At 38.9% G+C, this 25,340-nt stretch overlaps 1 protein-coding gene across 1 annotated transcript; it reads left to right on the top strand.

Annotated features, from left to right (window-relative positions):
- Positions 1-2,492: 2,492 nt before the first annotated feature.
- Positions 2,493-25,334, top strand: slc12a4 (solute carrier family 12 member 4). Its single transcript, XM_044197340.1, has 24 exons — positions 2,493-2,735; positions 12,482-12,579; positions 12,665-12,796; positions 13,142-13,288; positions 13,675-13,729; positions 14,033-14,163; positions 14,330-14,571; positions 14,949-15,163; positions 15,507-15,671; positions 16,041-16,139; positions 16,263-16,320; positions 16,448-16,622; positions 16,865-16,983; positions 17,176-17,274; positions 17,485-17,604; positions 18,749-18,853; positions 19,958-20,126; positions 20,847-21,042; positions 21,414-21,583; positions 21,978-22,109; positions 22,448-22,555; positions 22,832-23,019; positions 23,240-23,373; positions 23,495-25,334. Exons 1-24 carry the CDS (start codon positions 2,600-2,602, stop codon positions 23,584-23,586), a joined length of 3,285 nt encoding a protein of 1,094 aa, XP_044053275.1. The 5' UTR covers positions 2,493-2,599; the 3' UTR covers positions 23,587-25,334.
- The last annotated feature ends 6 nt before the right edge of the window (positions 25,335-25,340 follow it).

The raw sequence follows: 25,340 nt of genomic DNA, 5'->3' as shown, positions 1-25,340 counted from the left end.
TCATCTGTGGTGCAATTGATTTTTATTACATTTTTGCCAAGGTTAATATTGGGAGGTTATCTTGGAATGTATGTAACTCTGCTATATTTATTAGGTAGTAAAAGTCTGACTCCTAGAGGGAGATCACTCATTTTTATCTAGAGGCTGAAAAGCCCAAATGCGGTTGCAGTATGTTTGAGATATTCTAAGGCTGCCATCTAGTGGGTGAAAGTCATAGTCGCAAGTCAGAGAAGTATGTGCTGCAACTGGCAGCACCAAGAGAATACACACAACACTAAAGAAGGAAGGAAGGTCAAAAGATGGAGAGTGAGTCATGATCAAGTCATTCAGGTAAAAGAATCCTCTCATCTTGTGCCGTCACAATTGTTCAAGTGCCATATTGATACATTAGAAGAAAGTGCATGGGGCCAGGAGTAGCCAATGGCAGTTGGTCGTATTCACAACCTAACCCTGAAAGACAAAGCAAAGAAAATTTGATATATATGTATATATATATATATATATATATATATATATATATATATATATATATATATATATATATATATATATATATATATATTTACTTTAAAGGTCCAGTATGTAACATTTAGGAGGAGCTATTCACTGACACCATTTCTCCTACACACTTGGAACGAGAGGAATGGTTGCAAACTGCAATTTCAGCGCTAGATGCCATTAAATCCTACATACTGGACCTTTAAGTCTAGTGGGGGAAAACGTTGCACACATACCTGCCTGCCATCTTTAACCTCAGCTAATCATTTGTTGTTTAGCTCTTTCAGTGGCTGAAAGAAATGTACAGGATCATTTCTACAGTGGAGTGAGAGCCATGACCTGACCTCAATTTGATCCTTTGACTCAGAAGTGATGTAGGGAAAGCCCAGGACAAATGTGAGCAGCTCACATACTTTCTCAGATCAATACCTTTGCCACCAGATCCACAAGTCTCTTCCTATGCTGTAAATATGCAGACCCTCATGGGCCTCGTGTTTCCAGGGACCTGCCCCTCCTGCTTACATGTCTTTCCACAAGACTGGGTAATTGTGGTGGAAGGAAAGAGTGTGTCAGGCCCTGCCTGCATCTCGGCTGCTCACTGACCCTCACTTGTACATTGCACTGCATGGGTTATTCAATCTAGGAAATAACCTTATAAGGTTGATAGCATCTCATGTGTATTACTTTGTCAAGCTAGCAAGTCAGTCAAGAAAAGAAATGACTTCTATTACGTCAAAGTCTGTCTGGAGAGAGAAGAAAATGGCAATAAGCTTTATTGTGGGACAGGGCTGTAAAAGTACAAAGGTACCAGTTCCTGAAGAACCGTAATATTTACAAAAGGACACGATAATCACATGATCATTGCTGTATTTCAGTAGCCTATTATTATGATTATGATTATGATGATGATGATGATTATGATGATGATGATGATGATGATGATTATTATTATTATTATTATTATTATTATTATTATTATTATTATTATTATTATTATATTTATCCATTTATCAATTTTCATAGTCCATACATCCTATAAGACTACATTACCATTGAGTTTAGGGTTGGGAGTCAAGGACACACAAATGAATTACACTTAAGCTCTTTCGGACATTATTTTCCACAGTCTTGTTTCTTCTAATGGAAGATAGTTATTTCTAAAACAAAGTTTAAAAAAACATCCAAGACACTAACAGTTTACAAAGCCTCTGCAATCTAAACAGATCTGTAGCAAGATCTAAAACTGCCTCAAACAGGACCTCTAATAACAACCTTTCTAGCAAGTCTTTGATCTGCTGCTTTTATGGTTTGAGAGTAACTACTATTCTTGGAAAGAGGAGGGTAAACTTTACCCTCTGTTAGTGATGTTACTGCTATTCACTGCTGAACCTTTCCTCACAGCTTCAATAGCTGCAGACCGTTTCAGTTCATAATATACTATACATTCATTTATTGTCATACAATGAATGATTTAACAAATGTTGGTGAAAAAGCTACATTTCAAATTCTGATTGATCATGGGGTCAAAGGTTGAAATGACATCCAACTCTTCAGCTGTTTGAACAGTTGGAATTGGGGCTGGAATCCCTTTTGTTACAAACTGTCTTTTTTTCTATCTTCCCATTCCTCTCTTTTCCACTCTGCGCTTCCCAGTCACCAATGTAGTTTGATTATTTTCCAAACTGCCACGTTGCTCTGTGTGTTATGGAAAAGGCCTGCATACACAGAGGACTGTCTGTCTGAACCTTGAACAGACAAGGTTCACTCTTTTAGCTGTCAGCTAGCAGGAAGGGGTCACCCCACACTCTCCCAGTCTGCATGACTCAGGGATGACAACGCTAACTCCTCAATCAAAACTGTGCCCTTTCTTAGGGGGGGTTCTTTCCAAATGCATCCCCAAGGCCTCCATACCCTTTCTGTTCACACAAAAAGCCCAGGAGGGGCTGGCCTGTGGGCGGGGAGTATGATAATACCCTTTAGAGGAAGTGAGCGCAGTGTAGTGGAATGTAGTTGCCATTAGTGGGAGTTGAGCTGAGGCTGGCTAACAGCTAGCCTGCTATGTTGAGTCTGAGCTGGAGACACAGAGGACAGGGATGAAAACATGCCTCACTTCACAGTGGTACCGGTGAAGGATCAAGCTCAGTCCAGCTACGACAGTCTAGAGGGGATTAATTGGGTGGATTACAGGGACACTGGACAGGACTACCCTGATCATCAAGATACTGTCAGCTCTGATGGTAAGTCTCACAACCTTTCTCTTTATCTCTCATCTTGGAAACAACATGACTAATTTGAAAGTTTTGAAGTTGAAAAATGTGTCCTAGAAATTATACTTGATACATGAGTTGGACCCATCACAGCATGGGGAAGCTTTGCTTTGTCCTGAGAGCTTTCTGAACAGCTGGCTGTATGGTTACCATGGCAATTCACCAGGGCCAGAAAGCAGTTTTCCTATGGCAGGGAGGTCTGTTTTTGACAGCTCACTTTGGGTAAAGTTGTAGAAACACTTCTTTTATCATTTTTGAGTATTTCTTCCTGGCTACGCAAGCCTTTTAAAATAAATCCAGGGACATATGAGTAACAAAGACAAAACAATAAAAGGGGAGAGAAACGTGGGGAAAGGCACAACGGGTGTGGGATTGTGTGAGGGGGGGCCAATACCGCCACAACAAGAAAAGGCCTCAAGTGCTTCCTTGCACAAAAGATGGAGCTCTCTTTGTGCCAGGGGAGGATTTCCTTTCACAGAGACTGGCTGCTCACCAACACAGGAGCAGATTTCTCCCTCCTCAAATCTCTGCCTCAGCTTGTCTCTCACTGTCACTCACTTGTTTCTCCACTGTATATCAGCATAGAAAGAGGGGGTTCAGTCCCCGACAGAAGAGAAAGGGAGGAGAGAGGAGCAAGAAGTTTGTAGTTGCTGGGTAGGATTATGCGAGAGCAGCACTGATTTGTGTGGTCTGAGGGAGTGAACCAACTGGGGGAACAGAGGTTTTTAATAAAAGACGCACATAGGCGTGGCCTTCAAATGAAGCACCCACGCTTTACCAAGGGCTGGGCACAAACTCACATACTCACTGGCCATCCATTTATATTACATTACTGTCTAGCAGTGAATGTCATGCTGACTGTGAGCTCCTTACAACTGAATAACATCAGAAAGAATCAGAGTTCAAGGCTGAAGACTCATCTAGTTGTTAGTGTTAATGATCATCCAGTGAGTGAACAGCCACCGAGTGTATAAGAATGTGCATTTGCATTTCTGTGTGGTCATGCATAACTGTGTGCATACCTTTACTTTTTAAAAAAAAACTAGCAATGCAGATGAGATGATCTATGCTTCAGTGAGCCACAGAGTTCAAGTGGACTGATATTTGAAGCATAACAAGAAGGAATCTCAGCACATGTTGACCTAGCTGTCGGCATGTATATTTCTGGAATGCATGGAAGTCACCATTTAGAGTCAAATGGCATTCTTGAACAGCAGAAATGCAAGCTAATACATTTAAGATAGTATACATAACAGTACTTTATATGTGTTAAAAAGTAGTGGCCCGAATGTTGTCTAAGCAGAACTTTGTGCTATGCCCCTACAAAAGATTATGATGGCAGAGGGGAAAAGCAGATGTCCCGAAATAACCCTAACAAGCTTGTTGCTGTCTCTCTTGTCTTCCTGCTGTCATAATTCTCTCTAACTCACCTGAGGAGAGCTTCCTGAAGCCTGAGAACAACAACCATTAAACTTAGTGGATAGCTGCAAGAATGACTATATGCTGGACAGGGTGAGAAGGAGAAGAAGAAGGAAGTGAGACTGTGATGAATGATGATATGGAGCAAAGGGCACACAGTATGTTACCATTAAGTTTCAAACACATGTGGGAAAAAACAGTAACAGCTACTCAAGTCAGTGTTGTTGACTGCATTTTTATAGCATCTCTGCTGTGTTTTTAAATTATGAATAAATGTTATTTAAGCAAAATACCTGACTTATTTTTAAACATAAATTAAAAAAGAAATATGTTTTGTTTAAGTGTATGAGTAACAAGATCAGAAGGAAGTTTGGAACATGTACAACATACTATTTTGGCATATACATATTCAATAATTCTCCAACTTTAGTTTGCAACATGCAGCGTTGTAGCATATTTAAGCAGAAACGAGTTGGGTGGGAAAGTATTCACTGCGGTAAAACAGCCCAAAAGTGTTTTCGTGTACTGGATGATTTCATCATGGGAGTGGTGGGCTTGGGTATGGGACATGCTGTATGTTTCAGCTACAGTGTGACGTCTGCAGCATGGAGGAAGTGGCACAGTGCAGAGTCTGTTTCAGCCTGTGAACTCAGCTCTGTTTAGCACAGGGCAGGACCAACACTGTGGTCATTGTAACAGTTCTGTACGCCTGAGCAAGAGCAACTACCCTGAAATAGCCTTCATATTTCAGGGAGGAAAGTTTGTTGTTGAGGCTTGCTCTTCTTAGTTTCTTGCTGCTGGTTGAATTGTGAAAATGAGAGCATTTGTTCCCTAATTTTCTTGTTTGTAAAAGTCAGAAGGTGACTAAAAGTTTAATCTTTTAAAGTCTCTGTAAAGTTTCTTTAAAAATATATGGCTCCAGTTGTGATGAGTCCTTCCAATTTTTGCTTTAGAAAGTAATAATTGAAAGAAAGTGAGATTTGTGGAAATATGTGGCAAGTGGCAAACTTTTAATGTCTCTTGTTCATTTTCTGTCTCTGTGCCTGCATTTCTATCAGTTTTTAATATGATTTCTTATGCATGATCTGTTTATTGTAACATCACAATCTTTATGCCATAGTTAAAAATTATTGATATTGATTGAAAACGTGAGCGAGAGACACTATTTTCTCTCCTTAACTACTGCCTAAGTGCCCTTTGGCAAGGAACATAGAGATTCCAGGTGTGTAAAAGTTTGTGAAGCAAGGCAACAAATTATATCCCATGAACTAAATAAAGTGACGTAATAAATGACCCATCAATGAAATTAAATGTATATACCTATAGTTAACATTTCTTTTTTCTGTAAATATAACAATTATTGAATTCACTGTTTATAGTGATGATCACCAAAGACCTCTTACTTATCACAAACATATTATACATGTGCATTTGTGAATGAGTGAAAGCTGATAATTGACACAGTTGGTTCTTAATCATTACATAATCAGTTCAGTTATTTCATTTTTGTAAATTAAAAAAATTAAAAACCCAATAATGTAATATATTGACTGGGAAAAAGTCAATATATTACATTATTGGGTTTTCAATTTTTTGTTAACAATGGCAAATTGTTATTACAATATGTTTTATATTCTGATAATTTTTGTATGATTAAATCTGCATTCATTGATTATTTTGGCCACTCGGGGGCAGAGGAACAAACTGTAAACAGAACATTGACATATTATCACCATATAAAGTTTTTACGACGAATGTGATAGCAAACTTTTAGTGTTATACATCCAGCAGACAAGAAGCATTAGAATTCTTTGTAACCAATATTTGGTCACTACCAACTCTTGAGAAAAATAACTGGCTCTTTTGCTGCTAGCTTAAATGCTCCTCTATGGGCGCCCCAGTAGCTTACCTGGTAGAGTGAGTACCATGTATCAAGGGTTTGAATCCGGCTTGGGCCCTCTGCTGTTGTCATGCCATATCTCTCTCCCCTGCCTTTATTGTCACTCTCTACTGTGACTATCTAATAAAGCAGAAATGCAGAAAAAAAGCTTTTAAAAAAATAACACTCCAATGTGTGTCAATGTGTCTTGGCCTCAGACTAAACAGGTCCTGAGAAACTTAGGCTATGTAATGAGCGGATGATTTAGAGAATGCTGCTGTGTGTTCCCTCTCTAATTCAGAAGTACAGTTCTACCATTCCTGTCATGCTGTCTGGCATGCTACTCAGATAGCCCTTGAGAGATAAACACACTGTGGTGGAGCAGAAATTTGGAGCTGATGACAGAGTTAGAACAAATTCAGACAGCCACACACACACACACACACACACACACACATTTATGTACAACCCTGAACAACTCTAAGTTTAAGTCTTTGTAATAATCTATAAAGATCATCATAGATGATAATGATCATGCTTTAATTAAATTATTTGTCACACATCATTTCCTATGATGCAACTGGCTTGCCATCCAATCATCTGCCATCGTTGTCCTATCTGTTCATTCACATCAAAGTGACAACAGGCCAAGAAAAGCAGCTCAGACGTTGTTTTTTCCAATGTGTACCTCCAGCTCTTCCTGAGAATCTCCTAGCAATCAAACGCATTCAGTGTACCCTGGGTCCACCGGATCCTTTTTCACAGCCTCACTTTTGACACTAAACAGATCAGTACAAAACAAATACAGTACTACTAATGCAATCATTAACAGTTTAGTGTCCATGCACAAATGCTTTTTACAGTGGTTTTCTTGGGTGTATGATGAATGTGAAGCATGTGAAACTTGTTGGAAATTATCACTGCTTTAGCACTTTCATAATAGGAGAAGTAACTGCAAGCAATGAAGCAACAGGGTGCTACTTTATTGCATTTTCAAAAGCCTGTACCTAAAATGTTTAATATTCTCTCCCTGTTAGTTTTATTTTTAAACATAAAAGTTGGAGTTCAATGAGATATGGAATTTACAAAAATCATTTCTGGACATTTTCATACAGTTCATTTTCATACAATACGTGTTTTCATTATCTACAATGGAACCAGTGGATTCTAAAACCTGGACTGATAACTGAAACCGCTTGATTACTTGATTATGGAGAGTGATTCCTGAACAAGGATAGCACCTGTGTATACTTTCTTACGTCTTAAGTAGACTATTGTTGCAGGGGATTGTTGTAGGAGATCTTGTTCACTTTCCCTTCATTCATTTTCAAGGAAAGTACTGTTAGTCAGGTTGCAATACATCAGTGTAGGGGGCAGTAAATCCACGACTTTCCCAACCTCCTCTGTGGACATAACTGGGTACAATTGGCACTTTGTAGTTGTTGGTCAAGAACTGAAGCTACTAAGGGATAAACAATTACCATCTTGTTGTTGTACCTCCAGGGTAGTGAGCTGTTTATGGTATTAACATACAATAGATCATGTGCAGATAAACAAGCCAATGACTGTCCATCTGTACCATAGTCTGTACAGCCTATGATCTGTACATGTAGCATTCACACAAAGCAAACATTTATGAGTATGGGCTGCGTGTGCAGCAAATGTACAGCTCAAACTTCATTAGGTCCATGAAACCATTTTGCAAAGACCCTGCAGATAGACACTTCTCCTTTACAGACCACCCTTTGGGTTTGTTTAGTCATTAGTTCTACACCCATTGACATACACATTTAATTAATTTGTGTCTTTTTAAAAGTCTGTTGTACGATGCACCTCTTCCCGCCCACCTTTACCCCCTGAGGTAATTAGGCTGAGCTGACGTCCTTTTCTCATCATTAGCACACATCAAAGCTAATATGTTTTGCTGTACGACTCAGCAGGTTTGCATTCCTCTACTCTGTTCAGATGCAGCTCTGCATGAAACACAGCCATTACAGCTGACGTTGGCCTATTGCTACAACAGAATTACATTGTTTCTTGCCACAGGCTAGGGAGGAGAAAATAGTACAATGAAACTAAACAACTTTATATAAACCTAGTAGCAATTTTTGAAAAGGAAAATAATTAAAGTTTTTTAACTTACATTGCCCGGCAATGTGCATTTAGAAAATATGCCTACCCACCATGTTGATTTTTCATGGCCAACATGACAGTATATGCTGAAATATACTGTGCAGGCCTATAAAATGTAACATTATTTATATCTGTCAATACATGTAAATAACTACATTTGTGAGTGACTTAGGTCTGACATTGTTCAGATTTATATTTGCGCTACAAAAGTGTAGTGATGTTACTTTTGTGAGTGAGCAAAGTTGCTTATTGGATTTTACAATGCATTGTGGGAAGTTAGGGAAGCTGTCAATCAGTGCACTGGAATGACTTGGTTTGAGACAAACATTTTCATGCACATATCTGCATTCTTTCATTCTTTATTGGCTTGCCCTCAGCTTGCACCAAAGTGGGAGGATAGGTGCACTAGACATGCCCCATTGTTTATGTTATTATTTGCAATTATGACAAATACCATGCCGAATGTTGTTGTATCCTGCCTCCACAGTGGTGCACCATACTGCAACTAACATAATGCTAGCTGGATCAGCTCTCTACTGTACACAAATGCAAACACATAGTGACCCAGCTGGATTTTGCTTTTGTCAGATTTTGGACTGGACCTACTTATGAGTAATGAGGTTTCAGATCATGTTGGTTGAGATGGACTAGTTTCCACAATCCGATACATGTCAGTCTTATCTTAGTCTTAGGATCTTAGGATTGCTCATTTAATATTTTGCTTTATGCAGCTGGTTGGAAAACGCAAAGCTGTTGTGTGCAGACAGTTGTAAGAGGTGAGAGTGGCTGTGACAGTGGGGAGAACCATTTCACAGACCCAGAAACATTTAATGAGCGGAATACAGTGAACAATAGAGAACTACTGCCACGCAACAGTTGTATCATATTTGCCAAACCTAGTGGCACAGTATCATCTAGCTATGCCTTGAAGGCATGCAATGTATAAAAGCAGAACAAATGATATATACATATACTCTCTTTTAGCCCACTGCCTGTCTCCCTCTCATTCACACACAAACTCTTACACAAACACATACACACACACACACACACACACCACCTTCAAACACATAATCAGTGAAGCATTCTTGCCAACTAACTGCACAAAGCAGAGTGGGCTAAGCTGTACGACTTCTCTGCCTCTCGGTGTTAAGCTTTAAATGTTCATTAAAGAGGAAGTTTAGCAAAGAGGCTTTTTTTTAAAACCCTAAGAAGCTAATGGACAGCGATATTGTTTTCCATGTCTAATCGGCTTTAAAAAGTGCAGACACAGTACTGTTAAGTTTCGTTCTCTCTTGAACATTAGTGGTTTTGAAAATGATATTTTGAATTTGAAAGATCACTGTAAAAATTCTTGAATACTCCAAATACTCCATCCAAGTACACTGTGCAGTCTAGATAAAGTAAACTAATGACCTGTTTTGCAGGGGCTGCTTTCTGGAACTTGTTTGTTGGACCAATAACAAATCATAAATCATATTGATTTTGTCTTTGTAGATTTGCCCTTAGAAGTTTGTTTTTGTTTTGATGTCTTGCACTTTGCACTTTGAAAATACTTGACAACGTAGCATGTTCTCTGGGAATTGATCTAGTTGAAAATACACAGCAAATTATACCCCTGACACATTGATAGCCTTTCAAAACATTTGCTTTGGACTTTTGTTGCATTTAGCATTGGCTTGGAGCTACTTCTAATCTGGCTAAAAGGCTAATGAACACAGTGTGTTAATATTTGTCTTTTATTCAATTATTTCTGACATATTTCTGTCTCCAGTGTTCCCCAACACCAACACCTCGACAAGAGTAAAAAGATACAATATCTTGATAGTTAGTAGATAGTTAATCTCCAGATAGTCAGTAGAAAGTAAAAGTCATGTACGCCCCTGTTCAAGTTCTTTACCGTGATACACCCGTCTGTAAATGTGTCAGTCCTACAGCAGAGACAGTCTTTGATCTTCAGCAGAGGTTGTGAGCTGTTTTGGTGGGGGCACAGGTGACATGTTGGTACACGTTGCTATAAAGCCTCTGTGCTGTTCTGTGCACACAGCATGACTCTTAGTATGCCTTCATAACAATCCAGTTAATCTTTAATCTTTTTAATTAGACATTTACTGTGAGGTTATTAACAAGAGACCCCCACTGTCTTCTTAGCCCATTGTTAAAGTGACTTTTGTTTTGCTAGTCCAACAAATGGAATGAGTCGGAAGCTGAACTATTTTAGGTTTTAGCATTAGGATATCATGTGGAACACAGTGTTTGGAGCAGCACTGACTGAGTAACAGTTGCTGCCAGGAAACATCTGAACATATCTCACTTTATGGCAAATTGTGGCACAACATCCATCTGCATTGCTCCAACTGCACTAGCCTTCATTGTTGCTTCAAACACAGATATTGTTCTTATTCCATGCCACTGACAACAAGATGACACTAGAGGACAGTGTTGGCATTGTTTTTACTCTTATCTATTCCCACGCATCAATACAATCCAGCTCTGTAGCTGTCAGGGTTTGGAAAGACAGACCAATAGGAATTCAGCTTTCATACTTCAAATGATCACCTCATTTTTTCAGGTTTTTGCATCCTTTACACATTTTAAATGAAACATCATGTCTTGTCTCCCAACATCATATACAAGTTATTGTTTTGCTTATCACTACATTCTTGGAATAATGACTTGTAAGAGAATTTGTGACTGATGATACATCCAGATTTATCCAGACTGAACGTCACTGCAATGTAGGAATACAGATACTGTAATACTGCGCATATCTGAGATACTTTCAACCCAACCCAAGGCTCTTATACCCCCATGAGCAGACAAGTGCCTTGTATGTGTGTGTGTGTGTGTGTGTTTGCAAGTCAGTGAGTTACCACTGGATCCTTCACTCCCCACCGCTCACCCCCCTTGCCGTGCACCATGTGTTAGGCCCCTGAATGAGTATTCACCCTGGGTGACCGGGTGTCCTGGATAGTAATCGACAATTCCCCAAGCTAGAGCACAGAGCACTCTGTTGCAGTCTGCACACAGCACATAACTATGCTTACCCACAGTGATACTAGCAGCAGTGGGATACCGAACACAGGTGAGTGAAGACTAGCATTGAAGCTCAACCAACTCACTTTGCAAGAAAGCTGGTATATTTTCAACACACTTGAGAATATTTGACTATTTCATGACCACTTGGTAAGTTGGCAGACTTCTTGTTGCAGGATTAATTTGGGTTCGCAGATGCCGCTGTTATAGTTTACATGCTCTAATAACCCCAAGGTTAGGTAATTTCTAGGTAATGAGGTGTGCATGCCTGTGAGTGTGAATGTGTGTGTGATAAAGTTTGCAGTGCTGCTTTGCATGCAATAATTGCCCCAAGCACTGTGTTCATCTCTGCTTGATGCTTTTCTTCAAAAGCAGAAGTTAATGAGAGTAAAATCTAATTATTTGCCTGTTTATCACCCGGACTTTGCTTTGTTGGTCTGTGCTGCTTTTGGCCTTTCACTGCAGCTTCACTGCATGAACTGTGTTTCTTAAGTTTACTGCTACATGGGGATTATTAAGATATTTTAATTATGATGATTAATAGTGACAGTTAAAAGCTGACTGAATATTGAAAAGGATTGCCATGGAAAAACTGGGATTGGTATAGAAAATTGTAGCTTATGTAACTTAATGCCATCTGTGACTCTATCTAAGTACCGCATGTAAAAGAACCAAAGTGACAGTGGCTGTAATTGGGACTCTTTTAGCCAAATGATCGTATGTCCATAGTTGTTCATATTATTTTAACTCATCTTTAATGTAAACCAAAATGACACTGTATTAAACTGTAAATTATACTTTTTTAAATTCTAGAAATGATGACTGTATTTTTGATAGTATGTTTGAGAGATTTAAGTGAGCATTGCCTACATTTTTTTCTTGTTAGGTTAGAGAAGCCTCTGAATCGGCACTGACACCGCTGGATACTTTATACTATCCATGAAAATCTGGTTGTTACAGGAAATAAGCATCTTCTTAAGATAGGGTGATGCAGATATTATTGCAGGTTTTACAAACTTTCATAGAAATCACATCTCTGTCATATCAATTACGCACACTGACTCGATGTTGCAGTTACAGTGTATATGTTGCCAGGATGCCTCCAATATATCTTTAAGAATAGTGTTTGCCTGATTTATTGGCAGGAAAAATATACATTTGTTTGGCCCTATAGTGCAGATTGTTGGTTAGCCAAAAAGCAACTTTGTTTTTATTGTTAACCTTAAGTCTGTTTTCCTCTCTTTAATAGGACATGGGAATCATAAAGAAGACAGCCCATTTCTCAACAGTGCTGATGCTGCTAGCAAGAAGAATGACTTCTATGACAGGAACTTGGCATTGTTTGAGGTCTGTCATTTTTACTGTCCAATGTTTCTGTCTGATGATAGACTTAAACCTGTTAATTTAACCTCTGCTCCCTTTCTTCCTCCAGGAAGAGCTGGACATCCGGCCGAAGGTTTCCTCTCTGCTCAGCCGCTTGGTCAGCTACACAAGCATCACCCAGGGAGCCAAGGAACATGAGGAGGAGGAGAGCGCTCAGACCTCACGTAGGAAGATCCCCAAGGTCAGGAGTCACAGCACAACAGAGGAACCCTATGCCTCACTGTTTTTATCACATGCACATGTTCAGTCTTTTGAGATTTAGAAACATTATCCTCCACCTCTGGCTCTCTCCCTGCCTCCCTATCCAAGTTCTAGTTTTATATTAAGACTTGTTGATTGATTGCTTATGCCTTTGCACGCTCTGGAGTCAGACTGTGGCTGTGTAAGACCTGGATACATGGAAAGAGCTGATAACATGATTGCAAAAAACATCAATCAATACTAATGATCAGTACACTTGTTTCCTGAAATGTCATAGTCAATATTCTCCCCTCTCTCTCTTTGCCCCCCTCTTTCTCTCTATCAGTCTCCCAACATGGGCACTCTGATGGGAGTCTACTTGCCGTGTCTCCAGAACATCTTTGGTGTCATTCTTTTCCTCCGACTGACGTGGATTGTTGGAATGGCTGGCATCATGCAGTCCCTCCTGATTGTCCTCATGTGCTGCTCATGTGTTAGTATGCGCACACACACGTACTGTAATGTACACAGACACACACACGCAGTTGATTCCACCAACAATGTGGGCCAGCTTTTATTGCTAAACCAGTCAATAGAATCCATATGGTTACATAAGCAGTAACAATTATTTATGGCAAAGAATGTCACTTTGACTTGTGTTTATTACTCAGTATGCTTCCATTACTTTTCTCATATAGCAAACACTGTGGTCTTATTAACTTCCAGGCTACACATGCTAAATGTTTAGGGATGGAAGCTGTGCTCGCTTTCAGCTGTCAATTTGATCAGCAGATATTAACCCAAAAGAAACAAGTTGCCATGATGTCTGTATGTGTGTCCTTTTCCATACTAATCATATTTCCTCCCTTTCCTCTGCAGACAATGCTCACTGCCATATCAATGAGTGCCATTGCTACTAATGGTGTTGTTCCAGGTAATGCTTTGTACCTTGTCACTCCAAAAGTCCCTCACCATACATTTATCCATCACATAATTTATTTAGAAAAATAGTTCATAACTGAGCTTGCATTATTGGGACATAAACTGCTTTTCAAATAATTACTTGCTGGACCTTGATATCGCTCAGATTGCTTTGAATAGAGTTACATTTTCCATTACGTACTGTATTCTTCCTCTTGGGGGCAGCAGGAATGTGCTGTTGGATCCACTGCATGTAGTACAAATTGTGGGCTTTCCAGATACTTTCTGTTTGTAACATTTTGTTGTACTGTTGTAGCTGGAGGGGCATACTTCATGATCTCACGCTCCCTTGGCCCTGAGTTTGGAGGAGCTGTGGGGCTGTGCTTCTACTTGGGCACCACCTTTGCTTCTGCCATGTACATACTGGGTGCCATCGAAATCTTCTTGGTCAGTTTGCTAAAATATAATTCTGTGGTTAAAAGTCCAGCTCACATTTGCATGCTAGGATATGATTCCTAAGCACTCTACTGTATTAAAATATATCCGCCATTACATGTGTTTTATATATACTGTGTATGCAGTAACTGTCCTGTTGTAATTTTTTTCTCCTCAGAAATATCTGGTCCCCCAGGCAGCCATCTTTCACACCACAGACCCCCCTGGGAGTGACAGTGCCATGCTGAACAATATGCGAGTCTACGGTTCTATCTGCCTCAGCCTAATGGCTGTGGTGGTTTTTGTAGGAGTCAAATATGTCAACAAGCTGGCCTCTCTTTTCCTGGCCTGTGTCATTATCTCAATTGTCTCCATATATGCTGGGGCATTCAAATCCATGACTCATCCGCCAGAATTCTCGTAAGTCTAGAGAGACGGTTCGCTGGAATAAACACGTGTCTTAAAAGGAAGTAGTGTGAATTAAGCAGACCTTAATTTTTATGGGGGAGAGAGTGCTAATTTTAAATGAACTGTTCATTCCACATGGAGAAATAAAACTTGTTTCTCTTTTATTGTTTTTCTTTTTTGTTATGATTCTGTCTCCCATCTGCCACCAATTACATGCAGTGTGTGATTTTTCAGTCAAATTGTTAGATATTTTCTTTTGAAGCCACAGTCCATCTTATCACTTTTGGTTATGATGATAGAGAAGAGGTATATGATGATGATGATGTTTGGTGGAAATAATGAGGACTAACATAGTAATAATTTTATTTTTGTCCATGTTATTGCTGTAGGATCTGCATGCTGGGAAACAGGACTCTGGTGAGAGATCGATTTGATGTGTGTGCTAAGACTGTGATAAAGGGCAACATCACGGTGCCCAGTCAGCTGTGGGACAGGTTCTGTCTGCCAGGGAACATGAGCAGCGCTCAGTGTGATGACTACTTTATCCAGAACAATGTGACAGAGATACAGGGCATCCCTGGACTGGGCAGTGGGATTATTAGAGGTAAATGTATCATTAATTGATTAGAGATTTGAGTATACAGCATAGGATTGTGTTAGATAATAAAGGTAACAACTCTTAATGTTCCAAATATATATATCGTTATTAAAGACATACTGATTAACGTGTTGAGTACAGTGTCAGTACCATTCAAGGTCATGTTAAAGAATTTTAAGAATCAATAATCATTATGTGGCAAACTTAAGATACTTTTTTCAGCACCAAATTATACCACTATATTTTGAAATATCCTGCTTCATGAATAACACGCAGTCCTGATAGAATGTCACTCGCTTTTAACGTTACTTTGTTGCCAATGATTTAAATGTCTGTTCTCTGTTGATAGAAAACATGTGGGGCAACTACCAGCAGAAAGGGGAGATCTTAGAGAAAGCGGGGCTACAGTCAGTGGATGCCCATGGTGCCGTGGAGAACTTTGGCATGTATGTGTCAGCAGACATCGCTACATCATTCACACTACTGGTGGGGATCTTCTTCCCGTCTGCCACAGGTATAGCAATATCATAAACCAGAAAACGTGCTGTTATGGTACAAACCTCAGTCTACAGCCTGTGTGAAATGATTTTTTTCCAAATGTGTTTACCTCAAATCTGAAATCATTTAACAAATTATATGATTGTGACAACAACTAAAGCGTAAAGACTCAGTGGTTATCCTGTCAAAACTTAAATCTATAGTGCAGACATGATTTTTGTTGCCATATCAAGCCAGCTTCCTGCTGCTGACACAGTGAAAACACTGTGCAGAAGTAACAAAATAGGGAAGCTTTTAACCTCCCTCTAATCCAGCCAGTAGCGAGCATAGTTAAACAGTTTTTACATGCCCTTTGTTTTTATCTACTGTCTTTTTTTTCTTGAAGGTATCATGGCAGGCTCCAACAGATCTGGTGATCTCCGTGATGCCCAAAAGTCCATCCCTGTGGGAACTATCTTAGCAATTACTACTACTTCCCTTGTTTGTATCCTTATTTTGGTGACTACACACAATACAACTAACAATCTTGCTCCTTCTAACAGAAGAGGAAAGCAGATTTGATATACATATTTGTGTCATCTTGAGCTCCTTGACCTCTTGTATTCAGATCTAAGTTCTGTGGTCCTGTTTGGATCTTGTATTGAAGGAGTAGTCCTTAGAGACAAGTAAGTTAATTTGTGTCCTACTGCAAGTTAGTACTATGATCAAAACCCTTTCTGTAAATTGAAAAACAAACAAACAAAAAACTTCATCTTCATCATAAAATTGTATTCATTCAGCATGTACTTGCAGGTTTGGGGACGCCGTAAGAAAAAACTTGGTTGTGGGAACGCTCTCCTGGCCGTCTCCTTGGGTTATTGTCATTGGCTCTTTCTTCTCTACAGTTGGCGCGGGCCTTCAGTCCCTCACTGGGGCTCCCCGTCTTCTACAGGCTATTGCGAAGGACAACATCATTCCTTTCCTCAGGGTGGGACAGGACACACTGTTAATGATTAATTGTGTAACTACTTCACATTCATTTTCATGCCATTTTACAGTAGCTTGCTGCAAGACAACAATGGCTCCACATATGATAACATTCAGTATGTTGTGCTGGAAATGTTTGCTTTTGGTAATATTTGACTTGCAAGCTTTTTTGAATATGATACAGTACTGAACAATAAGTGATTTGCATTGCTGCATGTGAATGTTTTGAATATTTTGTTTCAGGTGTTTGGTCATGGCAAGACCAATGGAGAGCCTACATGGGCACTACTACTGACTGGTCTCATAGCTGAGCTGGGCATCCTTATTGCCTCACTGGATATGGTGGCTCCTATCCTTTCCATGTAAGCTCACATACATGCACACATGCCCAAATATATGACATATGCCAAGTAAATACTGCACACGCCCCACATCAGACATGTTGTGTACATGAATTTCTTGATTTTAGTTTGGTTAAGGCCAACTACACCACTGATGATATGATATTATCTACTTCAAATGTGTTGAAAATTCTCTTTGTCTTTATTCAACAGGTTCTTCTTGATGTGCTATCTCTTTGTGAACTTAGCCTGTGCAGTTCAGACTCTTTTACGAACACCCAACTGGAGGCCAAGGTTTAAATATTACCACTGGTGAGTACAGTATCTCTTACAAGGGGTTGGAGCACACTTTTTCTCAGTCCTGTTTGTTTCAGGCATTCAAATCACCAACAAGACTACCTCAGTAACATTTATGCTACAGTTGCCTCCATGAAAGACCAGTGCATTATGCATACTTAAATAATGTTACTTTTCTTGGTATGCAAAAAACGTAACTTCAGGCTTTATGTGTCACACCCACAGGGCTCTGTCCTTCCTTGGCATGAGTATGTGTCTGGCTCTAATGTTCATCTCCTCCTGGTACTATGCTATTGTGGCCATGGGTATTGCTGGGATGATCTACAAGTACATTGAGTACCAGGGGTATGTCTGGAGTCTTACTAGCATTTGCACTTCAGTTTTGCTGTCCTATTACAGTACATTCTTGCATGGTATGAGATGAAGATGGTTGCGTCTCTGTGTTTCTGTCTGGCCTCTGCATATCTGTAGTGAATGTTGGTAGACAGCTGGGGCCAAATGTATAAACCATGCGTACACACAAAAAGATACTTACGCCATTTTCCACACAGGTTTCCAAATGTATGATAATCCACGGGCAGTGAGAATGTGCGTACTTCAACACATCTTGTGCACACCATGCGTACCATATATGCAGTCTTAGGGGTCCAATTAGTGTGATGTTGCGAGTTGACAAAAAAGGAAAATAAAGCTGTGAAATTGGGTGACATTTTATAGAGCTTTTTTCTTTCACTACATTGTGTTGGGATGTAATCTATAGTTTTAAAAAACCTTCACTATGATTACATAGTAATTCACGAGTGGTTAACAACCTTTTTTTTGACAATCCTTAATTTTGTTCTATAATAATTCTAATGATAATGATCTTTATATAAATAAACAAATAAATACATGATCTTTATATAAATAAAGATTATTATCCTGATTATTAAAAAATAACCTAAACTTTCAGGTTAAATGCCACAATATAAAGGCTGCAGCGTGTGTAATGGCTGTGTCAAATGATGCAATGGCTCGGAATTAACGACGTTCACTGCTTCAGTTGCTTTTTGCCATTAAGCATGTTTCATTTTGTTAAAAATGCCATAACTTAAGTTTCAAAATAAGACACATTTTCTTCTGTCAGTTTGATCCACCATCACTTCCACTTCACAATCCGTAAAATTGCTCTTCTTCTTCTTCAAGTGCTTCTTAGATGCTCCCGCCATTTAATTGGGGGTATGTTTGAAGCCATTTATAGTAAATTGTGGGAATGGTCAGAAGGCTCGTGCATGTGTGCACAATTTCAGGATGATTGAGATGTATAAGGAAAAAACACAGAGAACACAGGGAACAGACTTACATGGGCTTTAATAAATCATGTTTCCTGTTTTGTGTGTACACAGATTTATACACCTAAATATACACAGTTTTATACATTTGGCCCCTGGTCACTTAAATTGCCTGTTGTCTATGTTTGCATCTTGTCTCTTCCACTCACAAACAACAGAGCAGAGAAGGAGTGGGGAGACGGTATAAGAGGACTGTCCCTTAGCGCTGCACGGTACGCCCTCTTAAGACTAGAGGCTGGACCCCCGCACACCAAGAACTGGAGGTACAGCTACGCCTACAGGAGATGCTCAGAATGTCTCCACACAAACTCCTTTGGATTGCATCTCTGAGGAGCCACATTGCATGTTGGGATATAAAAGTTGTTTTCACAACTGTGCTCACTTATGAGAAGAATGTAAATATTATAAATGAAGCGGCATCCCAACATCCCACACCACTAACAAATTCACACTATTATGAATGTACCGCATTTCAGATGCAGTCAGTGTAATTACAAAAATGGTTAAGGAATGGAAATCCTGTCAGTGGCATTTCAGAAATATTGTGTGGCACCCAGATTGACAAATGCAATAAATTAGAAGGTTTTCTGCTCTCTATAAAAATGACCCCCCACAATGATGATAATGGAACGCAACATAAGCAACATATGGAGAGTTACTACCAGCTGTTGACATACCATATTGACAAACAAAAAGTAAGTGTCATCTGGCAAGTATGTATGTAAAACAGTTTTGGGAAGTTGTGGGTTGAGGAAGAGTGTTTCTTTATTATAAGTATGCTTGCTGGCCAGTTTCAGTAAGTTAGCGTGCTAACTTTTGCTGTAATATACAACCGCTCTGATGGTGCACTTCCTCTTTTGCCACCCACTCCTAATATAATGCCAGTGACGCAATAGCTAGTCTTGTTTAGCAGGTTTACAGCCCAGTAAGCACTGACTTATTTTAGATGTTTAGGTCACATTTGTAACATGTCTCACCAGCATATCTATGACTTTATTTCAACATGTAGTTAGGACCTGATTCACAGTGAAATACTGTAATTTAAATGCTGGAGGAGCAATAGTTATATGTAACCTAGATGTCTTAACAACTTTCAAATTTCAACCAGACTTATCCCTGTTTCAAGCTAGACATCTAGATGTGTTTTGACCTGCAAATCACAGAATAACTGCTTGATGCAGGTACTTGAACAGTCCAATTTCATCAAAAACCAATTTGCCATTCAATTATCTTGTTTTGATAGATGAACATTAGCATCAGTTTATGTCTGTGCTTTCTATACAACTGCATCCAATGAACATAATAATATGTTTCTCAATAGGTTGGAATACTTTGCTTGATATTGTCTTTGACTCTGTGCACTGCAGACCTCAGCTGTTGGTACTGTTAAAGCTGGATGAGGATCTCCATGTAAAATATCCTCGACTGCTCACCTTTGCCTCACAGCTGAAGGCAGGAAAGGGTTTGACCATTGTGGGCTCTGTCATCCAGGGCAACTTCCTGGACAGCTATGGGGAAATGCAGGCAGCTGAACAGGTATTGAAAAGGGATATACATGCTCTAATCAATTCTCTATTGTACTGTGTTGCTGACTGTGTTGTAACAGATTGTTACAAATGAACACCTTTTGTAATTTGAAAAGCACAATGAAGCGTAATCATGCTTCAATTTGAATATTACATTTTTGTGACATTTCTTTCTCATCAACTGTTTTTTTTTTAATATATTTTTTTTTAGCATTTGTCACTTTAATCAAAGGGCATGGCTGGAAACAGCTTGTTGTTGTCAGTACAATATGGTGCCAATGAGCCACTTCAAATAAAATATGGGACTGGTGCAGGAACGTTTTTCATAATGTGATGTGTTTGGTAAAGAATTAAACAAGTGAAGCAAAGTTTGCTCTTGTTTATGTTGCAATACCTGGAGAAATGAATCACTCATGCTCGATTCACTTAGTGCTAAGCCAATATTCATGCATTATGTACTGTATCAGGAGTCATCATTAGAGCTTGTGTCATACAGGGAGGTAGTAAGGTAAAACCTGTACTAATTCAATTTCAACTGTTTAACAGCTGTTGTTTTGCTACATACATATTTGTGATGTAAATTTAAGGCATGGACTATAATCTGTTCAAGCATATGAACTTTTAGATAATTTTCTTTTAAAATGTATTTAGGGTTTATAACTACGGTTTATCTGTTTACTGCTTTTTGTGATGGACTAAAGTTCTGTTTGCCTGCATTTTTTTCTGCAAGGCCATTAAGAATATGATGGAGATCGAGCGAGTCAAGGGTTTCTGCCAAATCGTAGTGGCATCTAAGGTGCGGGAGGGTGTTGTCCATCTGATCCAGTCCTGTGGTCTGGGGGGCATGAAGCACAACACTGTGGTGATGGGCTGGCCGTATGGCTGGAGACAGAGTGAGGACCCTCGTGCCTGGAAGACTTTTATCAGTAAGAGTCTCACTGAAATACTGTTCATACAACATGACACTTAAAAGGCCCAATCAGCATTTGCAGTATGGCACTCCTATTAAATGACTTACTGTTTACAGGCACAAGTATGTCGTTTTAACACTTAAAATGACATACATTTAGTACATAACATGTACTAAATAAAGGCCTCACTATTATGAACTTGTAGTTACAGCAACTGTAGGCCTGAAAAAGCTCATGTCAATATATTATTTGGATGTTCAAATACATTGTGTGTTAGCTTTCATCTGGCTTGTACAGAATCTAGGGTGTAGCTAAATTCATTTATACAGTATTCATTTATGCAGTACAGTTAATATCCATGCCTCCATGTTTTCATCTCTACTCAGACACAGTCCGCTGCACAACAGCTGCCCACCTGGCCCTAATGGTGCCCAAAAATGTGTCCTTCTACCCGAGCAACCATGAACGCTTCACAGATGGCAACATTGACGTGTGGTGGATCGTCCATGATGGGGGGATGCTAATGCTGCTGCCTTTCCTACTCAAACAGCATAAAGTGAGATGAAAGTTGCAAATACCATAGTTTTATCGTCTCTAGAATGGATGCAGTGTATTGAGAACATTTGAATGCTGTTTGAAAAGTTCTAAGATATTCAGCATTTTCAAATTATATTTAAAAACAACACATGTTTTTTAAAGGTGTTTCCAAAATGAATGAATGATTCATTTGAATTACAATAAAAACAAAACAAGCTTTGAAATGCAGTCATTCCAAACTTGCATGCTCTCCTTGAATAGTCTTTGTTAGTTTTGGTTTTCTGTTATTTGAAGAATGTTGCTTTTTTACAACTTTTATTTTGAAGTATGTTTTCTGTAAGTAATATATTTGTTCAATATGGCACATGGAATCACACTTCAGGCAATACCACATAGCTATATTTGCATTTTAGGTTTGGAGGAAATGCAAGATGCGCATCTTCACTGTAGCCCAGATGGATGACAACAGTATCCAGATGAAGAAAGATCTGGCCACGTTCCTTTACCAGCTGAGAATAGAGGCTGAGGTGGAGGTGGTGGAGATGGTGAGAATCCCTCTTACACACACTATTAAACATATATGAGCAAAAGTTAAGACTTATTTAGGGCTTTATATGGCTAGAACCAGCTCCAAATAAATTTAACTCAGTAATAAAAATTGCAGCTGAAACCAGGTGTCCATTATGGTATACTGAAACAAAACATGTTTGTTGTTTACTACAAGATGCCACAAACATGTTTGTTTCAAAGAAATTTAGAGTGTTTAAAAAAACACTACTTGCCTTGAACATGAATTAATTCACTTTCATGGTCACTCTGTCCATGTTCAACAGACAAATATGCTTCAGTTGGATTAACCACTAAAATGATGGTTGTACTTTAGCATAACAGTGACATCTCAGCATACACCTATGAGCGAACGTTAATGATGGAGCAGAGGTCCCAGATGTTGAGGCAAATGAGGCTGTCCAGTGCAGAAAGACAAAGAGAGGTATGTTTTTTGTGTGTTATGTTTATTCCTGGAATATTTTACAGATTAAGAAAAACCTCATATAACATATTATGCATGATAAATCACTGAAATACTCAAGATTGCTATATTTTCATGTTTTTATGTTTCAAATCCTCACTATTGGTTGTCTGTAGTGGTGCAATTTGGGAATTTAACCTGCTCAACCTTAACTCTGTTAATTGCTATGAGTAACAGTGTTAGTTACATACAGTATATTGACAACCAAGCCTCGTAATATTCCTATGGCCCTTGCAGGCCCAGCTGGTTAAGGACAGACACTCTTTGGTGCGTATGGGAAGTCTATACTCAGATGAGGAGGAGGAGGTGGTGGAGGCTCCTCCAGAGAAGGTTCAGATGACATGGACACGAGAGAAGTGTGAGGCTGAGAGGAGGAACAGGAACAACGCACCCGAGAACTTCAGAGAACTCATGAGCCTCAAACCGTGAGTTGCATTCAGTTATCTTCAGCATCCTCTTTACTGCCTCTCATTTAACCAGTAAAACCTGTAGCATTTAATGCTAAACCTTTCACTTTATTTTTCCCTTCCCTTTTTGTATGTTTCCCTGTTTGACACAGTGAGAGCTTGCTTTGAAATATTTCAAAATAGTTTCTTATCAACACAAATCCATTGTACTGTGTCTCTCCCCCTTGCTGCACTCTAGGGATCAGTCCAATGTGCGGCGAATGCATACGGCTGTGAAGCTGAATGAGGTAATAGTTAACAGGTCCCATGATGCTCGATTAGTGCTGCTCAACATGCCAGGGCCACCTCGAAACACAGACGGAGATGAGAACTGTATCCTTTGTAAATATGATCAAACAAAAAGGAGTAATTGTATAGATTTTGGGCTGCAGTACACATACAAAGTGTGTAGGCTACTGTTTGGTTGGTTTTATTTGTTTAACCTGTACATCAGATATGGAGTTTCTGGAGGTGTTGACTGAAGGCCTGGAAAGAGTGCTGCTGGTCCGAGGCGGAGGTCGGGAGGTTATCACTATCTACTCATGACCAATTATTAGCTGCTACACAAGAGCATCTGCCTCAACAGAATACATTCCAGACAGTTCTGGGCAGATGCATGAATTTGACACTTTTATTGTGAAGTATGGACTTTTCAGTACATAAGAGGTTTATTCTATTCTTGTAGAATATTGGGACACACTAGTGTACATATCCACCTGTATGTTCACAGCTCTGCCATACTTCACAAATCAAAACTGTTATTTTTCTCCCTCAGAAATCAATGCTTGTATGTCAAACACAAACTTTAGATAAGCATTTTCTTATTTATAGGTCACAAATACGTCTTCATATGTGATAATAAACCTATATTTGACAATTTGGCAGACAGAACTGTCCTGAGTTGTACATGTTGTTTTAACAGTATGGCAGATTTTTATTCTAAAACAGGTCATTGATTATTTTGCAAGCACATCTCTATTTATTTATTTATTTTTTCAACATGTCCCCACTGAGGTAAATAAAATGTTGTGGAATGCCAGAGATCATAAAGAAGGTTTTAAAAAAAGAGTTATACTTTATGATTTTTTGGACAGATATTTGTGTTGTTGATAAGAGAAACAAATGTTAAATTTGTACTTCTTCTACAGACCTGAAAAGATTATATGCACACAAAAAAGATATCTTAATTTAAAGTTATAATCCTTACAATTTTCATGAAATCAAACCACATTTTTGATACTATTTATGGTTGACATGTTTTTTTAAAGGTATTTACAATAGCATACCTACAACGTAAGTTTGTTTGGTTTTACTGTAAACAGATACACCAGTCGCTATTGTGTTGTATTTCTGACGAAGTTGCTGCTCGAGGAGTGTTTGCTGTAGTATTAAATAGCACTTGCTGTTACCACGGTAACCACAGATGTCGCCAAGTCAACCAAGACTGAAATCTTAAGGATTACAACTCTAAGCAATTGTGATCTCAGCTAACTGAGACTTTCAGGCCCTGTTTTGTGCCTTTTCAGGTCTTTTTCTAATAAACTGCGTATGATCAATATTTCAAACCAGCATACAGTGTAGAGAACAACTGTTTATTGTTATTTAGACTAAACGATCTGTACAAGCCAAGAGCGTTTTATATGTAAGGGGTAAACCATGACAAGGTGTGCAGTTATTAAAAGCCAATCACAGAATGCTAAGAATGCTCCTATTCTATCCTTCACTTTAATTTTAACAAAAACAGATTTTTGTTCATTTTTTTTTTGTCAGACCAGCATAGGTTGGAGTTGATGATCCCACTTAAACCACTGACACTTGCCAGCAATCCAATTATACGTTTTTAATCATAAAACATTTGGCACAATACACTCTTTAAATGGAAACTTTATGTTGGCAGTATTTTAGTGAAGCCCTGAGTACAAAGTTTTGAAGATAGATAAGGCTATTACGTCAAAGCTGTGTGGTTATGTGAAAATCATGCACATGGTGCAGAGGTTAATAAAACATCAAAATGAGCTTACCAAAGCAAATTCATATCAACTTTGTTGGCAATACAATATTGAATCTGAATCTTAACAAGGCAGGTTTCACAACATTGCTTTGAGTAACTGCTGTTCTAAGGTTTTGTTTTCATTATTTCTATGTGCAAATATTTAAATAAGAAAAAGAAAAGTAGTTTTCTGTTTTGGCCAAAGGGCAGTTTAGCTCACACAAAAATACACACTATGTTTTGTAAACTTCTATAACATCTTATTATGCTGTAAGATAAAATAAAAAGAACATTTGTTTACAAACTGCTC

Source organism: Siniperca chuatsi, linkage group LG1, assembly GCF_020085105.1.
Source record: "Siniperca chuatsi isolate FFG_IHB_CAS linkage group LG1, ASM2008510v1, whole genome shotgun sequence".
Classification (NCBI taxonomy): domain Eukaryota; kingdom Metazoa; phylum Chordata; class Actinopteri; order Centrarchiformes; family Sinipercidae; genus Siniperca; species Siniperca chuatsi.
The sequence above is the reverse complement of the archived record's forward strand: the minus strand, read 5'-3'. Positions and strand labels throughout refer to the sequence as shown.